Genomic DNA, 22,949 nt, shown 5'->3' on the forward strand with positions numbered 1-22,949 from the left:
ATGGGCGACTTCAGCGGGGTGGCAGAAGCCCCAGCCCGGGTGCGTTCAGGGCCATGCGCTGCCCAGGGGCTCTTGCGAGGCAGCCCCTCTTGGTGGTGCTGCCAGGGCTGTCAACATACAATGAAACTGAAACCCTCCAATGGTCACTACCCGGCCAGGTCCTCTCTGTGTCTTTGCGCTTGTTCCAGATTCTGTGCGCACGTGGGAGCTCCTCTGGCCTGTGAAGGGTCCTGAACCTAGGCCTTCCCGAGCCAGCTGCTGTGGCTGGAGCAGCCACAGTCATATCCTATGGGAGCACAGGGGGATACACACTGCTTGGTCAGCTGTTCGCGCCATGTCCGAGGGCTGGTGGGGTGCCCAGCATGACCTGGGCAGTTTGTGCATCGCAGCATCCTCTGCAGTGTGTGCCAACAGTGTGGATGGACCAGTCCTGAGTAGTTTCTCATTCTGGAGGTGTGCAAGCCCATGACACATTGGGACACGTGCTTCCCTCTGACAGCACGGGGGCTGCAGCAGGGTTGGGGTTATGAGGCGCCCGTGGAAGCCCAGGAGGCAGGGAGAGGGTAAGCTGACTGATGAGTGGAAGAGCAGGTGGGAAGCCCATCTGAGTGTGGCAGTCTGAGGCTCAGGGCCCAGCTGAACCCTCAAGGGGAATCTAGGGACCAGAAGGGCTGGCCATGGCTAAGGGATGTGCAGCTCAGTCCAGTCTGGCATTTTGCAGCTCTCACTTCTTCCTGTTCATGATCTGGCTGGAAATCCAGTTCATCCCATCCTGGAGGAAAAAGAGATATGAGCACAGCTCCAAAAGCATGGCAGGTCCTTGGGTCCTCTCCCACCTCCACAGAGCCAGCAGTACCCCATTTCTACCTGCACTCCTTCCCCAGATAAGGCTGAGCAGGCCTGGATCTGCCATTCCCGGTCCCGGTATGTGTGGAGGCTCAGCCCTTCCGCAATTTCTGCTGCAGGTGCTGCAGTCACTAGGTCCTGCTTGTTGGCAAACACCAGTAGTGGGACCCCTGTGAGGGACTCCTCTTCCGTGAGCTCTGCCAGCTCCTGCCAAGAGAGAATCACATCCTGAGGCTGCTGCCCTCCTCCACGGAGCTGCCTGGGCGCTTGCCTGGGCTGCCCAGGGGGGTCTAGGGCACCACACCCTCCCCAAGTGCCTCACTCCCCTCTCTCTGGTGCTCTTTTCACAGCTGAAGAGGCTATGACATCTCAACATCCTGAGGGAGAGACATGCACCCCTGAAGCTCCATTTGCCCTGAGGAGAGCACGGGAGCTACACGCATTACCTGACGGCTGAAGTGCTCCCAGCACTGAAAGCCTTGGGCAAAGGGCAGCTACAGGAGGCTGCTGCCAGCCTCGTGCTGTCTGGCACACCCACGCCGCCGTCTGGTGCTGGTACAGCCGAGACTGGTACTTGGAATCCCACCTTCCCCTCTCCAGCTTCATTCGCAGGGTTTGTAGTTCTGAACTCACGACTCAAACCTTTGCTTGGTGGTATTGCCAGCCTGGTGCTGGGAAGGAGGGCTGGCAGCCAAGGGGCCGCTCTTGCCAGGGACAGAGTCACCCCTGTGCCAGGTACTCTTGGGGCATCACACCTCGCTCAACGTGAGCTGCTGCGCATGGATCTGCCATGGGATGAGGTGGCTCTGCACACAGAGGCCCAGACTATGAGCCCTTCCATGTAGCTCTGTGGACAGGTCAGCCACCACAGCAGCGCTGTCCCGTGGTACAGAATAGTCTCACTCCCCACTCCACTCCTCAAACAGCTGGTGCCAGATAGATGTGAGCCCCAGGACCCCACAGACATTCCTTGCCCAAACCCCTCATACCTGCCCTGTCTCCTCAAAACGCTTCTGGTCTGCGCTGTCAATGACATAAATCTGCCGTGGGGATGAAAGGCACAGTCAGCTTCTCAGCAGGCTGCCCAGCCCTCTGACTTTTGTGGGGGCCGCAGGGCTCTGCTGGGGTACAGGGACCCAAACATGAGGCTGCGGGAGGCTTGGGTGCCCCCCCCACTCACCAGCAGATCTGTGCTGCCCAGATACTTCCTCCAGTATGGGCGGATGGAGCGCTGTCCCCCGATATCCCAGACATTTAACTTGAAGCCATGCGAGTGAACGCTTTTTATGTTAAAGCCCTGTGCAGGGACAAAAACCCCAGCATCACCCAAAGGGAGAGTAGGACCTGCCACCCTCCTGGTGTCCATAGGCCCCAGCAGCACCTACCTGGGTGGGCGTGATGGTGCTGACATCCTCAGACGCCAGGCGTTTCAGCAACGTGGTCTTCCCTGCGTTGTCCAGCCCCAGCAGGACGATGCGGAGCTCCTGCTCCGGGGAGCCCTTTAGCCTCTGGATGACAGAGAGCAGCCCCTGGGAGCGCGGCATGGTGGGGGAGCCCTGTGAGGAGTGAGATTGCTGCAGAGCACCCTTGTTTTGGAGTGGGGAGCTAGGTGCGCTGCTGGTCCTTTGTCTGTGGCCTCAGTGAGATCCAGGGCTTGCCTCCCAAGGTGTCCAGCCTCAGAGCGGCCCCTCAGGAGAGCTGCCCAGCCTCAGTCCCCCCGGTGTGCCCTGGCAGCGCTGCCAGCTCCTGAGTGTGCTGAGAGGACAAGCCCAGGGTAGAGCCCTGGTCCTGCTCTGCCAGGCTGCTTGACACCACAGCCAGGAGCTGGTGCCGGCACACCCACCCTGTCGCAGGTGGGATGTCACTGGACCCCACTTACCTTCTGTACATCACCCATGGTCTGGGAGTCACTCCGGCACGCAGCACGCCTAGGGAGCTGCCGGGGGCTCGTCCCTGGGGCCTGCCGGTGGCTGCTGTGTGACTGGCACGCACCCCATCCCTGGGGGAGGAAGAGGATTACGGGCTCCAGAATTAGCTACTGTTTCTCCATTTACCCACAGCATTAAATAATGCCCTCAGCAAATCCCCCAGCCAGCTGTCGCCCCGCCGCCGCCTACCCCTGGGATAAACTGCAGGTCCCGCCAGGCTGGGGCACCAGGGCACAGGGCATCCCCCTCCTCATGGGGTCAGGCTCCAGCTCAGGGATGAGAGCACAGGGGGATGATGCAGTATCCGGACACTACAGGCATCACCGTGGGCAGAGTGTGACAGTGGGATGGAGCTGTGCAGCCAATGCATGATCCCAGGAGAGGAACCACAGTCCCAGCCTCCAAAGCGGGGGAAGGTCTTCAGCACATCCCTGCATCCCACTGTGCCAGAACAGAGCGAGGAACACCAGCACCCATGGACTGCCCCCTCAGAGGTGACGCAAAGGCTGGAGCTGCTCAAGGCCACGTCAGCCACTGCTGTAGCTCCCTGCTGTCATCCAAGGGAAAACACTGGGCCCCGGAGTGAGGGCAAGGGCTAGGCCATCAGCAGCTGGAGGTCAGGGATGGAACAGGACAGGGATCTTGAGGGGCACAGGCACCTTCCCCAGCAGCACACCCCAGCCCAGGTGGGGTGAGGAGCTCACCTGTTTGCCATTTGGATTAAATATATTAATTAAGCAATGTCTGATGCTTGCACGCTGCAGTTTGGTCTTCAGATCAGGTTTCCTAGCAGAGAGGTTATCCTTGTGGTGAAGACTGTGAGTCACTCACTCTTGGTGAGACATTTTTATTTATAACTCCTGTTGCAAAGCCAAGACAAACAAGAAAGCTACACTCTGACAAAGGGAAGGGGAGAAGCAGGATTGCTCCCCATCCCACTGCTGCTCTGTGCTGTGGTTGGGGGCAGAGGGGCAGCAGTGGGGGCCACCCTCTGCTACCCCCTGCCCGCAGACCCTGCCAGGGCTGCAGCTGCTGATGCCAAACTGCTTTTGTGCATGTTCACGGTGGGAACACTTCATTTTTCTCTGCATAGATCTGCACCCAACTTAATGTTAGGGTTCTGCTTTTGATAGGTTAATCACCCACCTTATGTCCCAGTTAATAGCATTTCCATGAGTGGGTTGCCATGGTGCTCTGCGGTTTATCCTCTAACTGTTACTTGTATTTCCTAACAAATATCCTAAAATATCCTCAACTGGTTTGTGGTTGCTGATGAGCATGGAACCCCAACGTAGGAGATGGGCAAAACTGCTTAGGCATCAGTTTGGTGACTCCAAGCTGCACGTCCACCACTCCTCTCTGCCAGGCTCTGCCGGCGTCCGTGGGAGAGGCAGCCGTCCCTGAACACCAGCCACAAATAGGACACCCCCAGACCCATTGCATGGTGTGGGGCTGGGAGGCAGCTGCCTGCCTGGCCAAGCGTAACCACAACAAATGATACCAGGCTGGCAGAGGAGTGTACTGGGCATTTTGATGCCCTCCTTGCCCCTGCATCTCCTGCCCTGGGGTGATGTGATAGCCAGGAGGAGCCCCCTCGGGCTGCCCGGACCGTGAGAGTTGTAGCAGTGGCGTGGTGACCCTGAGGTGGCACAGGCCATGCTGGGGATGAGGACTGAGTTGGATGTGGATGGGGACTGGGTGGGGATGGGGTCAGGGAGGGGGATAGGGATTGGGATGGGAACGGGAATGTAGATGTGGATGCAGGATGCAGATGGGAACAGAGATGCAGATTGGGATGGAAGTCAGAGATGCAGATGAAGACAGGTATAGGGCTGGGGATGGAGATGTGGAAGAGGATTCACATAATCACAGTATTGTTTAGGTTGGAAAAGATTCAGATGGGTATGGGGACAGGAACAGAGATGTAGATGCAGGTGGGAATGGGGATACAGGTGGAGATGGGGTCACAGATATGGATGCAGATGGAAGCAGGGATAGGGATAGGGAACAGGGATGTAGACGTAGATACAGATGGGGATGCAGACTGGGATGGAGTAACAAAGGAAGACAGAGATAAGGCTTGGGATGGGGATGGATGAGCAGTCACAGAACCGTTTAGGTTGGAAAAGATTCAGATAGGACAGGAACAGGGATGTAGATGCAGATGGGAACGGGGATGCAGACGGGGATGGGGATGCGGATGGAAACAAAGACAAGGATGGGGACGTGGATGCGGGCGTGGCCGCGGCGCCTCCCGGCCCGGAGCCGGTGCCCGCCGGGGCGGGGCGGGAGGGCGGCCCCGCTCCCCCCGCTGCGGTCTCGGTTCCCAAGGCGACACTTCCTCCGGCAGCCGAAAGCGGTAGTGCCGGGAGCGTCGGGAGCGCCGCGCCGGGGATGCTCGGGCCGCGCCGGTAGCGCTCGGCCGGGCGGTGCCAGGCATGCAGGGCAAGGCCAAGCTGCTGCTGGTCCACAACGGCCGCATGGTGAGTCCGGGGTGCCCGTCCCTATCCCTGGCGCTGCCCCGCACGGCACCGGGCAGAGGGATGGGCACCGGGCACCGGGGTGGGTACCGGGCAAAGGGATGGGCACCGGGCACCGAGCAGAGGGATGGGCAGTGGGCAGCAGGGATGTGGGACCGGGCACCGAGCAGAGGAATGGGTATCAGGCAGCGGGGATGGGTACCGGGCACTGGGTAGCAGTGATGGGCACTGGGCAGAGGGGTGGATACCGGGCACCAGGCAGCAGGGATAAGTACCGGGAACTGGGCAGCAGGGATGTTGGGCTGGATAATGGGCAGCAGGACTGGGTACTGGGCAGCAGGGCTGTGGGGCTGGGTGCAAGGCAGGCAGTGGCTGTGGAGCCAGACACCAAGCGGATGGGGGCTGTATGGAACTGAGTCCTGGGCAGGCAGGGGATGTGGGGCTGGGCACTGGGCAGACAAAGGGATGCATGGGGCCAGGTAACAGTCAGGCAGAGGGGTATGGAGAGGCTAATGGGCAGGCAGGAGCTGTGGGGCTGGGTAGCAGGCAGATGGGTGCTGTATGGGGCTTGGGTATCCCAAGCAGACAGACCTAGGCAGGCAGCAGTATGTGGGAATGGGTAGCAGGCAGGCAGGGACCTATAGGGCCGGGGTAAGGAGCAGGCAGGGGCTTACGAGGCTGAGGCAGTGATATAAGTGGAGATGTATGACATGGGGCAATGGGCAAGCAATATAGGGATGGGCTAACAGGAGCCAGCAGCACTGGTGTGAGGGGCTGGGTGGCACAGGCAAGGCAGAGCTGTGTGGGTGTGAGCAGCAGGGATGGATGAGGAAGAGCAAGGAGATGGCAAGGTAGGGTATGGGGTAAGAGGCACAGCAGCAACATGTGGGGTAGGGTAGCAGGTACAGGTAGGAATAGGACAATGGGGCTGATGTGTGTGGGGCTGGGAAGGGGAAAGGCAGGGGCAGGCAGGGCAGGCAGGGGTGTGTGGGGCTGGCAGAGTGGGCGCAGGCAGTGAGAGGCAGCGCTGTGCAAGGGGGTGCTTGTCTGGCTTTGACTGCAGAGGCTCTGCTTCTGCTTGCTGTGGGTCCTGGGGTACCACAACCCCACGGCAGGTATCTGAGGCAGCCTAGTGGATGATGCAGGGCACCCTGCCCTGCTGTGCCTTTCATTGGCAGGTATGGTAGGACTCAGTCGCTCCAGTAGCCCCAGGCCCCAAGGAAAGAGGGAGCAGGCAGTTTGCTTGCCTAGGGCTGTGGTTGTCCTTCCTTCCCTCCCTTCCTCCTTCCTCTTCCTGTGCTGGGGAGGCTGGTTCTCTTGTCCCCAGCAGCAGCAGCACCTGCCCTTTCCCAATTACTGTCCTGACCCCAGGGCAGTGGGTACAAGAGAGGTGGGAGAAAAGCTGTGCACCCCTTGTAACCTCCTACTCCTACTCACTGCCTCTGGGCTAGGGAGCCTCATGTCCTGCTTCTGGCATGGGGCGGCTGTCCGTGTTGCAGGTGACACCAGAGCAGTGTTCGCTGGCAGCCTATGTCCCTTACTCCTGGGTTCAGATTGGGCTTGCCCTGACGCTGCTGTCTGCCCAGGTACCGCTCCACCGGGCTGGCAGATGCCCTGTGTCCTCTCTCACCTCTCTTCTCTCCATCCCCACAGGGCCCGGCTGTGTCGGATGGAGGTAAGACTGCTCTTTGCTCTGGGATGGGAGGCCAGCATCATCTTCAGGGGCGGGGGAAGCCCAGAGCCAGCCTGATGCGAGGGGCAACAAGCCAGCAGAGAGCCAGGTCCTGTGTCAGCACAGGCTGTGCCGTGGGCGGGTGCATGGCTGGACCCCCGCAGTGCCAGGCTTGTGCCAGGGACTTGCTGTACCTCCCCATCCCTCCTGCACAGCCCTGTGGCACCTGTCCCTCCCTTCTAGCTGCTCAGCTGGCACCCTTGGGTGCTGAGGGTTGAGGAGCTTCCTGCGGCAAGCAGAAGCTGGATACCAGCCAGCCCCAAGCTCTCTGAGGTGGTCTGTCTGTCCATCGGTCTCATTGTGTACTAGGTATCTTTGCTGGCCCATTTGCACACATTGGCCATGCTACAGGATCCTGCCAGTACAGGGTGCCGGGGGGTGCTGTTCCCACCTGCATACACAGTTACCCTGTGATTTGGACTGAAGAAGGGCAGGGAGCTCAGCAAAGCAGCAGCCTGCTGTCTGCTCCCACCAGCTTTGCCAGGGGAACCCTGTTTCCATACCCTTACCTTCTTTTGCAGATGGCTCTCTGCTCCCAGTTGCTCACCAGCTAAACCAGTTCAAAAGCTGGGGTTGGCCCTGGGAACTTCCATCTTTTTGGCAGAGCAACTCTATTTGAATGCACAGTCACCTCGGGTTTCCCCAGGGGTGGGTTTACCTGGGTTTGGGAGCTGGGGATGACACTTTCTGTGCATTCCTCTTGCTGTGTTTGCTCCTCATCATGGCCAGAGGAGCACAGAAGGTAAGTTCAGGCACCTTTACCCATCCTCCGAGCTTCCCTTCATGACATGTACCCTCCATGTCCCCATCCACCCTGCTTTCCCTCCCCGGCTGGGTGCCTTCCCCACGCATGGGCTTTGTTCCCCTGGGAGATGACTCACAGGTGGAGTCATGGAACACCCCGGGGAGGAGAGGACAGCCAGCACTGGAAGGCAGTGCTGTCACACCGGAAGGTGCCAGCTGTGGCATCATGGTGCTCGATCTGCTGAAGATGCTCCTCGCGTTCCCTACCTGAGGGCTTGTTGGATCCAGTCAGGATGGGGTGGATGAACTCGCTGCAGATATGAGGGGCTGCTGGGGATAGGGGATGACATAGGGTGACATGCAGGCAGCCAGAACTGAATTTTTTTCTGTCTCAGAGTTAAACGCCTCCAGGGCCCGTGGCAGCAACCACAGCGTGAACAGCCTGACAGGACCGCCGACCACCTGTGGCTCCACACAGGGGTCTGTGGTCAGCTGGGCTGAATCTTTCGAGACGTTGCTGCAGGACCACGTGGCCGTCGCCTACTTCACTGTGAGTGCCACAGCACACACCTTGGTCCTCGTTCCCATCTGCCATCGGCAACCAAGCCATCCTACGGCTGTGGTGCCGACCAGGCCAGCAGCTCTCTCTGCCCTGCAGGAGTTCCTCAAGAAGGAGTTCAGTGCTGAAAACGTCTACTTCTGGCAGGCATGCGAGCATTTCCAGCAGATTCCAGCCAGCAACACGCAGCAGGTACCGACCTCCGTGCAGTAACGGTGTGGCTGAGCCTGGGTCACGCAGCTGCTGGATGGATGTGAGCAGAGGTGGAGGTGGCTGTCGTGCCTGCATGTCTCGGAGTTTCAGCAGACCCCTGCAAGGGGAGGCTGAGCTGGCTGGGGTTTCCTGTGGGAGGAACAAGGAGATGGATGCGATGTGCATCTGAAAAGACATAGCTGGGACTGCCTGTCCCATGGAGCAGGACATGCTTATCCAGCCTGGGGCATCCAGAGGGTGGAGGGTGCTGCTGGGAGGACAAGAGAGCAATGGCAGAGAACTAGACGGGGCTTGTGGGGACAGGGCCATGTGGCTGGGGTGACAGTTCCTACCTTGGGCTGTACCTCCGGGGAGAGACCAGTGTGTTGTGCCCAGAATGTGGTGCTGTGTGGGGGACGCTGGCTCCAGTGTCTGCCCACGTACTGAGATGGTCCCAGGGACACTTGGCCGCTCAGGTGGCTCCATAGCGTGAGCCAGGAGCTCCTCATAGGGTAGCAGTGAGGAGGTAGCTCCTGGTCCCGGCCTGAACCTCTGCTTCCCTAGCTGGCCCAGGAGGCGCGGCGGATCTACGATGAGTTCCTTTCCAGTCACTCGGTCAATCCAGTGAACATAGACAAGCAGGCCTGGATTGGGGAGGACATGCTGGCTACCCCCTCCCCAGACATGTTTCGCACCCAGCAGCTCCAGGTATGAGCAGCACCCGTTTTCCACCCCACCTGCACGGTGGAAGCTGTGGGACCACCCAGCATCACTGCTGTCACCATGGGGCAGTGGCTGGAGTGAGCGATGGGTGGGTCAGGGCCTTAAGGAGATGCATCTTCCCTTTGTAGATCTTTAACCTGATGAAGTTTGACAGCTACACGCGCTTCGTGAAATCCCCACTCTACCAAGCCTGCCTGCGGGCAGAGAGCCAGGGGCAGCCCCTGCCTGACCTGCAGCCCCACTCCCGCAGCAGCAGCCCCCCGCCTGACCTTAGCAAGGTGAGCAGGGTGGGAAGCGGGGACAAAGACCTGTCCCTTCACCTGAAAAAATGGTGTTGGGTTGCCTCCCTGCTGCTCGGTGCAAACCCAGCCCGCGGGCCAAGGACAGACAAGCAGCTCAGGGGACCAGGGAAAGCGATACAGAAGCTTAGCTGAGATGCTTCTCTATTTGCCCCAGAAGTCAAAGCTGAAGCTGGGCAAGTCCCTGCCACTGGGTGTGGAGACGGCAGGCAGTGGTGCCAACCGCAGTCCCCGGCGGTCCTTCAGGAAGGGAGAGCGTCGGGAGCCCTCCTGGGCAGGTAGGTGCTGTGCTGAGCAGGGCAGCCCGGACCATGAGGTCCCAAAGGGAGCTGTAGTCCCCACCACTGTCCTTCTGTCTGTCCTAGAGGGGAGAGAAGGTGGTGGGAGTGCCATGCTGTGGCGAGAGTCCCAGGGCTCACTCAACTCCTCGGCCAGCCTGGACCTGGGCTTCCTGTCCTCTGCCAGCACTGCCGCCAGCACGGCTGCCAGCCCGTGGACCGAGGTGGGTCATTGTCATGAGGCCCCGTGGTATCACAGTGCCACCAGCCATGCTCATCATGCCGCATCCCTCCCACAGGGCCATCGGAAGAGCCTGGGTGGCAGTGAGGCAGAGCTGTCTACCAAGCCCATGAAGTACTGCTGTGTGTACCTGCCTGACGGCACAGCCTCGCTGGCCTCTGTCCGGCCTGGCCACTCCATCCGCGACATGCTGGCAGGGATATGCGAGAAGCGTGGCTTCAGCCTCCCCGACATCAAGGTCTATCTGGTGGGCAATGAGCAGGTATGGTAAGCAGGAGGGAGAGGTGTCTCTGGCCAGCCAGACTGTCCCCAGACTGAAACCATGTGCTGCTCTATTTGCTCTCTCCTCGTGGTTTGGCTTTTCCAGAAACCATTAGTGCTGGACCAGGAGTGCTCCGTGTTGGCAGACCAGGAAGTGAAGCTGGAAAACAGGATAAGCTTTGAGTGAGTGGGAGCTTTGGGGCTTGATGCTGTTGCCCACACGTCTTGTCCACATCATGCATCGCCACTCACAGTGCCCAACACCCAACTCCGCAGGCAGTCCCAAACACCCTGGCTCTGCCCCTGCCTGCCCTGCCTGTCTGTGTTTGCCTGCAGACAGCATCTTCTTTCCCTCCACAGGCTGGAAATCTCCTCCCTCAACAAGACCATCCGCATCACAGCAAAGTCAACCAAGCGCATCCGGGAAGCACTGCAGCCTGTGCTGGGGAAGTACGGCGTGAGCGTGGAGGTGGCATTGCTGCGGCGGGTGAGGGTTTGCACCTCGGTGGGCGCAGTCCCAGCCTCCCGTGGCTGGGATTCTGTTGGGAGGGAGGCCCTGGGATTGGGGCTCGGACCAGGGACTGCAGGCAGTGGTGAGGACCAGCAGGCCATGCCAGGGGCTTGGGGAGAGTCACTGGTGTTTGAGGTGGGCTGTGGTAGCCCACCATGGACTGGGAGGGACTGGTGGGTGTGCTCTGCACTGTGCAGCCTTTGACCCAGAAGAATCTGGCCAGGGATCTCACAGGACCTCAGCCTGGCTGCCTTTGCCATGTTGCAGTGAGTGTGACACTGCTGGCTCTTCCCATTGCAGCAAGGTGAGCCAACCACCCTGGACCTGGAGAAGCTGGTCAGCACAGTGGCTGCTCAGAAACTCATCCTGGAAACGCCAACTGGTAATGTGTTCCCCCTACACCGAGGCCGTGTCTTGCTCCTCTCTGAGCCGTGTTCCCCCATAAAATGCTCATTGAGCTAAGCTGCTTTCTGCTGGCCACAGCTTTTGTTCCGTGGGCTCTATCCTGTCACCAGCTAGGCTAGGGCCAGGGCACTGACACAGGGTGCTAAGCATCTTTCCTTACCTTGCAGACATGCGAGTGACAGAGAGTGCTGAGGCTGCTGCTGCCCCCTCCCCCCTCCAGAGCGAGGTGAGCTCCACATCCCACCACCCCAGACGGAGTTGCCCCCAAGGCTGCTCCCATGGTCCATAGGGAAAGTGTCCTGTGTGATCCTGGCATGTGCTGTTGGGCTGGGAAGCACCTACTGAGGTGAAGGACAGGGAGGGCAATGGGGATGTGGCCTGGGGAAGCTCTGCCTTCTTGCTCTGTCGCTGAGGCCTGGGCTGTCGGTTGCAGGAGGGAAGCCCAACAGCAGCAGAGTCTGATGTGCTGTGGGAGATGCCATCTTCCTTCTCCCGTCCCCGGTCTTCAGCTGCCACGAACCTGAACCGCCGCACGTATGACCTGGAAGGTGAGATTTGGTGTGTCTGAAACCTGAGGGGCTGGGTCAAAATACAGGATGAGTGATGCAGGGCCCCAGGTTTGTTGGGGATGGTTGCAGGATCCCATCAAACTGCAAATAGGATATGGGAAAATTAGGGTCCCCTGGTGTGCTGGGGATGGGTGCAAGGTCCTTTGGGTGCTGGCATGGAGCAGCGAGAAGGTGTGGGTGCTGTGCCTGGGATGTATTCAGGGTCACATCAGGTGGAGAGGGCAGCCAGGGCGTTAGGACAGGAACCCAAGTGCCAAGCTCAAGTGTGTGACCTGCATTTTCCTCAGGTCTGGTGGAGCTACTGAACCGTGCCCAGAGCTGCCGGGCCAACGACCAGCGTGGGCTGCTCTCCAAGGAGGACTTGGTCCTGCCTGACTTCCTTCAGCTCCCAGGGCAGGATGACAGGGCCTGTGAGGGGTCAGATCAGCCCCATACCTCTCACCCAGGCTCCGAGGGGAATGTCCATCCTCAGCCTGCACAAGCTCAGCCTCCAGTTGACCATGAGCCCCGATGAGTCCTGCTGCATGTCCACACCCAGTGCATGGTACCCTCGGGCCATGCTGGGGTTCAACACGGGGTCTGACCAGCCCCTGCCTTGCACTGCCGACACTGCCTGGACCGCAGATTCGTCCACGTCCTGTCCCAAACTATTGTGTCGTGTCGCTGTGAGTTGGCTGAGCAGCTGCCATGGCCCTCGGTGGGGTCACATCCTGGTACATATGAAGGGAGTCCTGTACATAGTTTGAACCACTGTTGCAAAGCACTTTGCAACGCCCTACACATGCCTGGCACTGTCCTGCCCAGTGCTTCTGCCTGAGGCAGAGCTGACACCCCGGCAAATCCTGCCTGTGCTGGGCTAGCACAGCCCCCTGGACTGTTCAGCTGGGGAAAGCACCCCTGAGTCGAAAGGTGTGCAGGGTAGAGAGGACACAGGTGGATGGATTGGCAAGGCGGGCTCCAGCCCCATACCCCGGTGCTGTGGGCAGGCAGGGGCAGGCGAATGTGTTCTTGGAGCTCAGGGCCAGATCCATTCCCTGACCCTGCAGATATAGGGGTCCCTCCGCTGTTGATGTGTGAGTCTACCCATCCCAGGAGGGTAAGCATGGCCCTGCTGGCCTGCACCCCAGGCAGGTTGTTCTCTGCATTGCGAGAGCATGGCTGGGCCTGATCCTGCCAAACTCAGTGCCATTGTGGAGCAGGGCACAGAGCCATGTGTAGTTCCTGCCCCAAGCTGAGAGATCCAGCAGGTCATGCCAAAGAAGCCTTCCTCCCTGCAGAGAGGTCTTGTGTGGGTGGCTGCTGAAGCAAACCCACAGGAGCAGATATCCATAGCTGTCCCGTATCTCAGCCTGATTGGGGCCATGGGTGTTTGGCCCTTGGGGATCCACCTGCCTTGTCCCAGAGGAATGCAGCACCCCTCGGTGCTGAGCATCACAGCCTGGTGTATGAGCGCCCAGCGTGTGCCCAGCCTGGTATCCCTGCTGGCAACTATGGTGAGCAGTAGCCTTAAGCCCAGCTCTGCCAGACCTGGCTGTTGCTGGCAGGTCCCCATCCTGGGCAGCCCTATGTGCCCAGAGGTCCCAGACCCACTCTGCAATGGAGAAAGCCCCTCAACAGCACCCAGTCCCATGCTGCTGTGGCCCCACGGCCTTAGTCAGAGCTCCCCTGTGTCTCCGTGGTGCTGCTCAGTCCCGTCTGTGGTGTGAAACCGGGGGAAATAAAGAGCATTGCCTGGACATGCGTCCCTCTCCTTCCTCAGATGCCGAGGCCGGACAGTGCTTTTCCTGGCAGCAATGTCCCACCAGGCCTCCCCATACCCCACAGAGCCCCCCTTGGGGCCAGGCCTGGCCTGGAGCCAGCCCTTGGCCCTGGTGCCACCCTGCCCAGCAGCGAGGGCCGATGCCAGGGGCTTGTTTTCCCAACACTGCTGATGGCGTAGAGGAAGCTGTGGGGCCAGTGCAGCTGAGGACTTCAGCCCTGACCCTGTCAATGAGTGACAGCCGGAGCTGCCAGGGCCTCACCAGGTTAATTATTGTGGGGGCAGCTGGTCAAGAGTTCCTGGCCACGGGGCAACGTGGGCACTGGCCTCATGCCCACTGCAGCCTGGCTCAGGCTCTGTGGGTGCCACTGGCTGCAGCCCCTGACCAGAAGGGTCCCCAAGTCTTCCAGAGGCAGGACCTTTTCCCTGCTGTGGCACCTCCTTGGCATTCAGCTTTACCAGTTTGTGATTCAGCAGAGGCTCGGTGATGCTCCAGCAGGGGCAGGGATGTCCCCAGGCTGTCCCTGAGCTCTCTGGGGTACCCAAGATCTCTCAACTCTCCCCTCATACAATCACAGCTGGCTTGTCCCTGGTGATGGGGCCTGGAAGTGTCTAATCCTAGGCTGTGTGGCCCCTCCATGCCCACTCCCTGCAGGTGCCCAGGCTGGAGGGGTCCTTGGCCTCTGACTCTCCCTGGGCAGATGTGGAGACAAACTGGCCAGGCGCCTCATGGGTGGATGGAAACTTGGCTGGAGAGGCATAAACAGTGGGTAATGATAAATGGCATCAAGGAGGTGGTGACGACAACACTGGCGTCTCTCTGCTCTTGTTTGCCCCAGCACTGCACGTGCTGTGAAGATGCAGGCTCTGCCCCAAGCAGCCCTTGCAGCCCTGCCAGCTTTTCCATGCCAAGCTATTGGCACAGGCTGAGCTGGACCATGGGGGACCACGCCGGCACTGACGTAACCCACTGCCACTGCTCTGGTGGCGAGGACAGCACACGCTTTGCACAGAGCCAGGCCCCTTGCAGTTGATGCTTGGATAGATCTGAGTTTGGTGGATGTGTGAATGGCCTTGCCTCCAGTTCAGGACATGTCAACAGCACCAGCACCAAGCCCTCCTCTTCCTCCTGTGAAGGGGATGAAGCACTCAGCACCAACTGGTGCGGAGCTGAGGCTGCTCTGGCACCACCCCTTGGGCACTGGGCTCCAGCACCACCTTGGCTTTGCACAACCACGCTGGTTGCTGCTCTCCCAGGGGCAATGCTGAGCCTCGGGCAGGCGAGGAAGTGTGTGCCGGCAGCATGGTACCCCGGGGGCGCGTGCTCCATCCTACCCCAGGACCACTGCTGACGTGGGATGCTGTGGGGTTACCCATTAACTGCAGGAATTTCTGGGGAGGAGGTGAGCAGTGAGCGGAGACGAGGGGCAGCGCAGGGCTCCTTAGACTTTGCTCTTGGCATGCGTATAAAGGGCCACGGTGCCCTGTGGGCAACTTCGCTGGAGGGACATGTGGATGTGGCATGTGGACACGGCACTGCCCTGAGTGCCTGGCCAGCCCCAGGTGAGCAGGGCCCTGGGCAGGAGGGGTCCCCTCCTCATGCTTGTTGCCTGCCCTTGTGAGCCGTCACTGAAATGGCACAGCAGCTGCTGGTGCCCCAGAGGACCACTGGGTGATGGGATGGTCCTCCTTGGTGGTGCCAGCACTGCAGGGGTTTGGAAACCCAGTGGTGGTTGGCACAGCATAGCTGTGGCTCCACTGTGGTGACACACGGCCACCTCTGCTCAGCCTCAGCAGAAGAGATGCTGCCCTACCGGAGGGAGAGCCCAGCCCTGCCCCGCTGCCCAGTGCGGGGAGGAAGGGTGGTGCATGGGCCCCAATTTGCCTACTGCCCCAGCCCCCAAGGTAGGTGCCTCCAGCCCTCCTCCTCCTCCTCTTCCTCACCCCACTGGGCTCAGCTCTTCTGGCCTCTTCTGGCCAGACCCTGGCCCAGGCAGTGCCTGGTTCCCCTCTATAGGGGAGGGCTATAATGTTGGTACCCCATCTCCTCAGCTCTGCACCGGCTGCCGGGAGCCCATGCCTGTCCCTTCACCGTCGGTGCGGTGCCTTGCCCTGACCATGGCTTCCCCTGCCCTGGCTCACCGGGACTCCTGGGCGAGGGCAGGGAGCGCTATGAGCTGGATGCGCTGCCTTGGCAGGGGCCCCGGCTGGGCTTGGACGAGCTGCAGAAGCCAGGTGAGATCATTGGGTGGTGGGCACACAGCACCTGGGTTGGTCCCCAGAGGCACCCACGGGAGGGCTCAGGGTGCCAGGACTGTGGGATGCCAGGAGAGCCCCAGCTTTTTCCCTGGGATTGGCAGCAACTCTTGCCCACTGCCCCATGGTGCCAGTCCTTGTGCTGGCACCCCATCCAGACCCCCAGGGCAGTGGGTTGCCTGCCGGCAGCAGAAACTCTCAACTCCCAGGGCTGCCACAGGCAGAGTTGAGGGGCAATAGGCACTCGGCGCAAGGTGCTCCATGGTGGGAGGACATGGAAGGGACCCAGGGAGTGGTGGCACAACTGAAGCTGCATCTTGCCGGGGCACACGGGAGAATGGCATGAGGCTGTGGGAGCCCAGGGAGCTGGGCCCGTGCCGCAGCTAGTGTTTAACACTCTCTCTTGTCTTGTGCAGAGCTGGGGTGCTGGGCCAGGGTCCAGTCCATCTGTGTCTCCCTTCTCAAGGTGCCCCTGATGTTTGGGTTCCTGTACCTCTTTGTGTGCTCCCTGGATGTGCTCAGCTCTGCTTTCCAGCTGGCTGGAGGTAGGGTGGCAGGGGCACCTGGGCACCTAGTGGCAGCCACTGTGCCAGCACCCTGCAGCCCACAGTCTCTTGCAGGCAAGGTGGCCGGGGACATCTTCAAGGACAATGCCATCCTCTCCAACCCAGTGGCCGGGCTGGTTGTGGGCATCCTGGTGACTGTGCTGGTGCAGAGTTCATCCACCTCCACCTCCATCATCGTCAGCATGGTCTCCTCAGGGCGTAAGTGCACCCATGGGCCTCCCCAGGACCTGAGGCTGGGAGATGGGGTGGCTGGATGGGATCACCCTGAGCATGGCCATTTGGGACTAGCGGGTGTCTCTGTCCCCAGTGCTTGAGGTGCGCTCTGCCATCCCCATCATCATGGGCTCCAACATTGGTACCTCTGTCACCAACACCATAGTGGCCCTCATGCAGGCTGGTGACCGCAGTGAGTTCAAAAGGTGAGAGCTGGTCAGGGGGCTCAAAGTCCCTCAAAAGAGACTTGGAGGCTGGGGGCTGCTTCCCAGAGGCCATCCCGTGCTGACAGGCTCCTCTGTGCAGAGCCTTCGCTGGTGCCACAGTGCATGACTGCTTCAACTGGCTGTCAGTGCTGGTCCTGCTGCCGCTGGAGGTGGTGAGCGGGTACCTGCACCATGTCACCCGCCTGGTCGTGGCCACGTTCAACATCCGCAGCGGGAAGGATGCCCCCGACCTGCTGAAGATCATCACCGAGCCCTTCACCAAGCTCATCATCCAGGTCTCCTCAGCCGTGGTGTCCCAAGGCTAGTGGTGGTCCTCCAGCATTTGTGTCCTTTATGCTGGTGGTGATGTCCCCAGCGCTGGTCTTCCTTCGATAGTGGTTGTGTCCAGGTGTCCCCAAGCTGGCAGTGGTGTCCCCATTCCAATAAAAATGTCCCCAAGCCAGGGGTGCTGTCAGCCCCCAAGGGCTCTCCAACATCTGTGTTGTTGCAGCTGGACAAGTCTGTGATTACGGGCATCGCAACGGGAGATGAGAGCCTGCGCAACCGAAGCCTCATCCGCATCTGGTGTGGCCCCGTGCCCCCACAGGTGAGGTGCCCATGGCCCTGCTGAGGCCACCCAAGGATCCCATGGAGAATGGGTGTGGGGCAGGGGCTGGCTGAGGACACTGTGGAGCCGGCTGCAGCCCACCCTCTCCCTGCAGACAGCTACTGTGGGGCTTGGGCCCACCCCGAACTGCACAGCCCCTGGCCACTGCAGCACTAAGGGCACCGAGAGCCTCCACAACATCACCCGGCAGAAGTGTGAGTGGGTGTGAGGGGCTGCCCAGGGCTGGGGTCAGGCCTGGGGAGGTGCAGGTGGGGCTGGGGACTTGTATGTGGGATGCAGGATTGGTGGGCATGGGGCTGGAGTCATGATGTGGGGCAGGGATGGGAGATGCTGGGGCTGGGTCTCAGATGTGGGGCTGTCTGAGGGTGTAGGTTTGTGAGTGGGGCTGGGCCAGCCCCAGCCCCTCGCCCAGCCATGCTGTGGGGTAGGCGAGCACCTCTTCACCGACACACCGCTGCCTGACCTGGCCGTGGGGCTGGTGCTGCTCGCCGGGTCCCTCATCGTGCTCTGCACCTGCCTCATCCTCCTCGTCAAACTCCTCAACTCCCTGCTCAAGGGGCAGGTGGCCAAAGCCATCCAGAAGGTCATTAACACTGGTGAGTGAGATAGGAACTGACATGGGGTGAGTGGGATGGGACCCTGCCTGCCTTACAGCACCCCCATCCCTCTCCCTCTCCTTATCGCCATCCCTACCCCCACCTGCCATCCTCAGACCCAGCCCTGGCTGACTCCCATCCCCTGTGCTTGCCCTTGATCCCCACTCCACATCCTCTCTCCCCAGACACCAGGCTGGTCCCATCCCCACAGCCTGACCCCATCCCCAGAGCCTGGCCTCCCAGCCCCCTCCCCAGCACTAAGTAGGAGCTCTGGGCAGCTCCAAGCTCATGTGTCCATGCTGTGGCAGACCTTCCACACCCGCTCAGCTGGCTCACAGGGTACTTTGCCATGGTGGTGGGTGCTGGGATGACCTTCGTGGTGCAGAGCAGCTCTGTCTTCACCTCGGCCATTACACCCCTGATCGGTGAGTCCTGGCCATGCTTGGTCCCCTGCCATGTGCTGGTTCCCCTGGCAATGGCCTGCAGGTGCTGGGGTGCTTAGAGGGGCAGAAGGAGCAGTGCCTAAGGTGCTTCTAAGGGGAGAGTATGGGGACAGTGCTGAAGAGGAGCAATGGGATGGGATATGGTGCCTCTTCCTCAGGCCTGGGGGTGATCAGCATCGAGCGTGCCTACCCGCTCACCCTGGGCTCCAACATTGGCACCACCACCACCGCCATCCTGGCTGCCCTGGCCAGCCCAGGGGACAAGCTGGCCAGCTCTTTCCAGGTACGGGCAGCCCAGGGCCATGGCCAGGCTGGTGGGGAGCACTGGGCAAGGCAAGGGCTGGGAGAAGCCCACACGTCCAGCCTGATGGGCATGCCGTCCCTGCAGATCGCCCTCTGCCACTTCTTCTTCAACATCTCTGGCATCCTGCTGTGGTACCCACTGCCGTTCACCCGTCTGCCCATCCGCATGGCCAAGGCACTGGGTGAGCGCACCGCCAAGTACCGCTGGTTTGCCGTGCTGTACCTCATCGTCTGCTTCCTCCTGCTGCCCTCCCTCATCTTTGGCATCTCCATGGCGGGCTGGCGGGTGCTGGTAGGGGTGGGGGCACCCTTCCTTGGCCTCCTCTTCTTTGTGGGCCTGGTGAACGCGCTGCAGGCACGCAGCCCCGGCCGCCTGCCCAAATGGCTGCAGACCTGGGACTTCCTCCCTGCCTGGATGCACTCGCTGCAGCCCCTCGACCAGCTCATCACTCGGGCCACCCTCTGCTGCACTGACCGCTGCCGCAGCCCCGAGGGCTGGGAGGAGCGTGAGGGACCTTCGTGCGACAAGGCCAGGCTGGGGCTGGACAACCTTGCCCTCTCCTACCCTGAGGAGGTACCTGGCCCAACCATCCGGGTGGGCTCTCCTCGCCCACCCCTGCATGGTGCCACCCGGCTCTAGCCAGCACTGGACACCCAGGTCACCGCTCCCATGGCCACCTGATTTCCACCATTCCTGCTCAGCTGGTGTCTAATAAATGCCAAGCACCCACCGCCTGGGTGTGTGTCTCTTCACAGAGGCTCTTGCCTCTGCAAACCCTGCTGGAGCTCCAGCCAGGGCTTCAGGTGCCAGATGCCCACCATCTGCCCTGGTTGTCCATACACCATCGCTGCACAGCTTGGCCCTGCATGAGTGCCTGGTGCTGAGGATGCACAAAGCACGCCGTGCCATGGGGACACACGCTGACAATGCTGCAGCTAAACCCTGCGCCTGGGATTTGCAGGCAGCATCTTCTTCCATCTATCTCATCCCTGGAAGGCTGAGCCAGCAGGGTCTGTGCTGCACTGCTGTGTGCCATGGCAGTGGGTTGCTGTTTTGGTGAGCTTAGCACAGCACGACAAGGTGCTGTGGTGCTGCCAGGCTGGGTCTACTGTGAGATGTCAGCTTAGCAGGGTTAGGCAATGTCTCCAGCCTGCCGGGTACCCCAAAGCCCATGGCAGAAGCCCACCCACCATGGTGACCCTGGCAGGAGCCCTTTAAATGTTGGCAATAACCACTTCTCCCACTGCCCACAGATGCTTGGGCTCCTGCCAGTAATATCAGCCCGTCCCTCCTTCCCTCCTTCCAGCCCGCCCTCCTCCCAGACTGGGACCAGCAGAGCTAGCAGGGCTGCTGTGGGAGCCACTACAGGGTTCCCAGCACTGCCGCTGCCCCGTGTGCCTGACCGGGTGACCACTGGGCTAGGACAGCCTCCGCCTTGCCACCTGACTGGGTCAGTACGGGAGCAGTGGTGGCTGGAACGCCCCTTTGGGGACTCAGCAATGCCAGGGCTGCAGCACCAGTTGCAGCAGGGTCGGTGAGTGGGGTGCATGTGGTGGGAGGCAGCCCCATGGGGCTTTGTCCACCTGAGAGGCTGAGCCAGCATGGAGCCAGACAGCGCCGTCCTCAATGCCTCCGGTAACAGCAGCAGCACCGGCAGTGCCCCACACTCACCTGTGGCCATGGGGCTCATCCTACTGGCTGCCCTGGCCATCCTGCTGGCCACGGTGGTGGGCAACGTGCTGGTGGTGGCAGCTGTCTCCACCAGCCGGGCCCTGCAGGCTCCACAGAACCTCTTCCTCGTGTCCCTGGCATCGGCAGACATCCTGGTGGCCATCCTCGTCCTGCCCTTCTCGCTGGCCAACGAGGTGATGGGCTACTGGTATTTCGGTGGCCTGTGGTGCAGCCTGTACCTGGCGCTGGATGTGCTGCTCTGCACCGCCTCCATCGGGCACCTCTGCGCCATCAGCCTCGACCGCTACTGGGCTGTCACCCGGGCAGCCCGGCTCAACCTGCGCCGCAGCCCTGGGCGGGTGAAGGGGATGATCGGGGCAGTCTGGGTGGCAGCAGCCGTGGTGGCACTGCCACCACTTCTGTGGGTCCAGCCAGGGGGCCGGGAATGCCAGCTGAGCCAGGAGACCTGGTACGTGCTGGCCTCCTGCGCCGCCTCCTTCTTCGCCCCTTGCCTCGTCATGGTTGCCGTCTACTGCCGCATCTACCACCTGACTGCCCGGCGCACAGCTGCCCTCCTCACCACCCATGCCCCACGCCCCACTGGCAAGAAGGGGCTGGAGACTGGGATGCCGAGCCGGCGGCGCCGGAGCCAGCACCAGAGCATGTCACTGTGCCGGCAGCGACTGGTGCGAGCACGGGAGCGGCGCTTCACCGTCGTGCTGGCTGTGGTGATGGGGGCCTTTGTGCTGTGCTGGTTTCCCTTCTTCTTCACCTACAGCCTAGGGGCCATCTGCAGGGAGGGCTGCCACATCTCCAAACCCCTCTTCAGTTTCTTCTTCTGGATCGGCTACTGCAACAGCAGCCTCAACCCCCTCATCTACACCCTTTTCAATCGTGACTTCCGTGCTGCCTTCCGCCGGCTCCTTGCGGTCCCCTGCTGGACTGCACCTAGCACCCCGCCGTGACACCGGGAATGCGGTGCCCGGCCCTGCTGCGGACCCCAGGCTGCTGTGCCCGTGTGCATATCGAGGTACTTTTGAAAAGCGACATTGAATAAAATGAGGCCAAAGCCTGCACCTGGGGCTGGCATCTGCTTCCTAGGAGCCCAGCAAGCAACGTCCATTGCCAGCACTCACTGGCACTCAGGTCATGCCACCCATCGCCCCTGCATCACGGATGACCCACTGCAGGTGACAACTTTCCACGGCAGCTCCACTGAGCACCAGCCCTCCCCGCTGCCAGGCAAACCTCAGCTCCTTTGCACATCCGTGACCTCCAGCATCCTCTTGTGTAGAGGACAAACCCCCCTGTGTGGCAGCATCACTGATGCCCTGCTGAGCTGGCTATGCCACTGCAGCAGTCCAAGCCCTCTGCCTCTCTGCCAGGGCTGTTCCCTTTGGATGCCCACCAGTTTGTAGCTGTGTTGTGCTGTGGGGGCTCCATGGGGACATTTACGTACCCCATGGCAAGGGGTGAGGGGTGCAGGGCTGGGCTGGGATGCCCCACATCCTGCTCAAGGGCTTCACTGGGATCCTGCTGCAGGAGGTAAAAGAGGAATGACATCCCAGTGCTGGAAACACTGTCCTCCCTTGGGAGAGCATGGGAGATGGGGCAGTTTGGGACCAGGCTCCAGCACAGCCTGAGGTGCAAGGGGCCACGAGGACAACCACAGGGCAAAGACCTGGGGGCAATCACATCCCCCTGAGAGCAGCAGCCACCCCATGCTCACCCTGCCCTGCTCTCTGCCCTGCTCCGCACAAACACCCCGGGGGTCAGGGGCCATTCCACTTCTCTAGCTTTGCTGCTCAAAATAGAAAATCTCAAAACATCAAACTTTCACTCAGCTAAAAACAGCCGCCGGCGCCTGGGAGCTGGAGCCCAAGGAACGCCGATCCCTGCCAGCCCTCACCAGCCCCTGTCAGGGTGGGTGCAGCTCTGCAATGAGTTCAGGGGGACTGGAAGGGATAGGGTTACTCATAGTAGTGAAGAACCCCAGGCCATCCCAACTGGTCCCATGCGCAGAGGCTCGTGGCATGAGCATGGGACCAGTAGAGGCTGCCAGTGGTGACCATGCCAGGATGGGGGCCCAGCGCTGACCCCCCAGCGGTGGCTGGCCACAACATTTGGAGCTGTGCTGGCATTGTCTCCGGAAGGAGGCTGCCCTATCACTGCTGCCTGGCTTCCCTTCCAGCTGCCTTTTGCCTTTTCACAGTTAAATAGCACTTCGCTTCTAAAAATACCGAGGAAGACAAGGGCGCCCGATGGGGACTTGGAAGAAGAGCTCTCCCTGGGGGGAACCAGCCCCATGGGCAGCACCCCAGGGACCGTGATGCCCTGATTTGTAGGCTTTCCTTCACCCTTGCCCCACACCACTGGGGTTGACCAGGGGACCAAGCACCTGTGCTGGCATCAAGGAAACATCCAAGGCACTGAAGCAAGCTTCAGGCTGATGTCCAAACCACTAAGTCCTGAGGATCAGAAAGGGTCTGGGAGCACTTGGTCCCCTGCTTTGCCTCAGGGACTACTGGGATGCTGAGAC

At 60.8% G+C, this 22,949-nt stretch overlaps 4 protein-coding genes across 6 annotated transcripts; 3 read left to right on the plus strand and 1 right to left on the minus strand.

The window, feature by feature from the left end:
* Positions 1 to 8: 8 nt before the first annotated feature.
* Positions 9 to 3,557, minus strand: LOC104065556 (ADP-ribosylation factor-like protein 3). The gene is made up of 7 exons (XM_054079999.1): positions 2,964 to 3,557; positions 2,726 to 2,845; positions 2,232 to 2,402; positions 2,027 to 2,143; positions 1,836 to 1,886; positions 868 to 1,053; positions 9 to 772 (listed from the first exon to the last, which is right to left on the minus strand). The coding sequence occupies exons 2-7, from the start codon at positions 2,741 to 2,743 to the stop codon at positions 725 to 727; spliced, it is 591 nt and encodes a 196-aa protein (XP_053935974.1). The 5' UTR covers positions 2,744 to 2,845; positions 2,964 to 3,557; the 3' UTR covers positions 9 to 724.
* A 1,537-nt stretch (positions 3,558 to 5,094) lies between these two features.
* On the plus strand, positions 5,095 to 13,572 carry RGS14 (regulator of G protein signaling 14). The gene is made up of 15 exons (XM_054080022.1): positions 5,095 to 5,257; positions 6,908 to 6,929; positions 8,126 to 8,280; positions 8,389 to 8,481; positions 9,046 to 9,189; positions 9,333 to 9,482; positions 9,661 to 9,781; positions 9,869 to 10,005; positions 10,081 to 10,284; positions 10,390 to 10,466; positions 10,644 to 10,770; positions 11,095 to 11,176; positions 11,367 to 11,425; positions 11,633 to 11,747; positions 12,056 to 13,572. Exons 1-15 carry the CDS (start codon positions 5,213 to 5,215, stop codon positions 12,280 to 12,282), a joined length of 1,758 nt encoding a protein of 585 aa, XP_053935997.1. The 5' UTR covers positions 5,095 to 5,212; the 3' UTR covers positions 12,283 to 13,572.
* A 1,313-nt stretch (positions 13,573 to 14,885) lies between these two features.
* On the plus strand, positions 14,886 to 19,485 carry SLC34A1 (solute carrier family 34 member 1). Of its 3 annotated transcripts, none has more exons than XM_054080026.1 (13): positions 14,886 to 15,090; positions 15,316 to 15,432; positions 15,580 to 15,762; positions 16,200 to 16,328; positions 16,404 to 16,547; positions 16,657 to 16,768; positions 16,869 to 17,064; positions 17,280 to 17,375; positions 17,491 to 17,590; positions 17,825 to 17,992; positions 18,301 to 18,417; positions 18,594 to 18,718; positions 18,824 to 19,485. In XM_054080026.1, exons 1-13 carry the CDS (start codon positions 14,886 to 14,888, stop codon positions 19,376 to 19,378), a joined length of 2,247 nt encoding a protein of 748 aa, XP_053936001.1. In that variant the 3' UTR covers positions 19,379 to 19,485. The 3 variants fall into 3 exon arrangements, with proteins under 3 accessions (XP_053936001.1, XP_053936003.1, XP_053936002.1); XM_054080028.1 differs by having other exon boundaries at positions 14,952 to 15,090; positions 16,250 to 16,328; XM_054080027.1 differs by having other exon boundaries at positions 14,966 to 15,090; positions 15,231 to 15,432; positions 18,824 to 19,484.
* Positions 19,486 to 19,629: 144 nt separating this feature from the next.
* LOC104065591 (alpha-2Db adrenergic receptor) lies at positions 19,630 to 21,464 on the plus strand. The gene has a single exon (XM_054080029.1). It carries the CDS (start codon positions 20,341 to 20,343, stop codon positions 21,373 to 21,375), a length of 1,035 nt encoding a protein of 344 aa, XP_053936004.1. The 5' UTR covers positions 19,630 to 20,340; the 3' UTR covers positions 21,376 to 21,464.
* Positions 21,465 to 22,949: the final 1,485 nt, after the last annotated feature.

This window comes from Cuculus canorus, chromosome 14 (assembly GCF_017976375.1).
Source record: "Cuculus canorus isolate bCucCan1 chromosome 14, bCucCan1.pri, whole genome shotgun sequence".
Classification (NCBI taxonomy): Eukaryota; Metazoa; Chordata; class Aves; order Cuculiformes; family Cuculidae; genus Cuculus; species Cuculus canorus.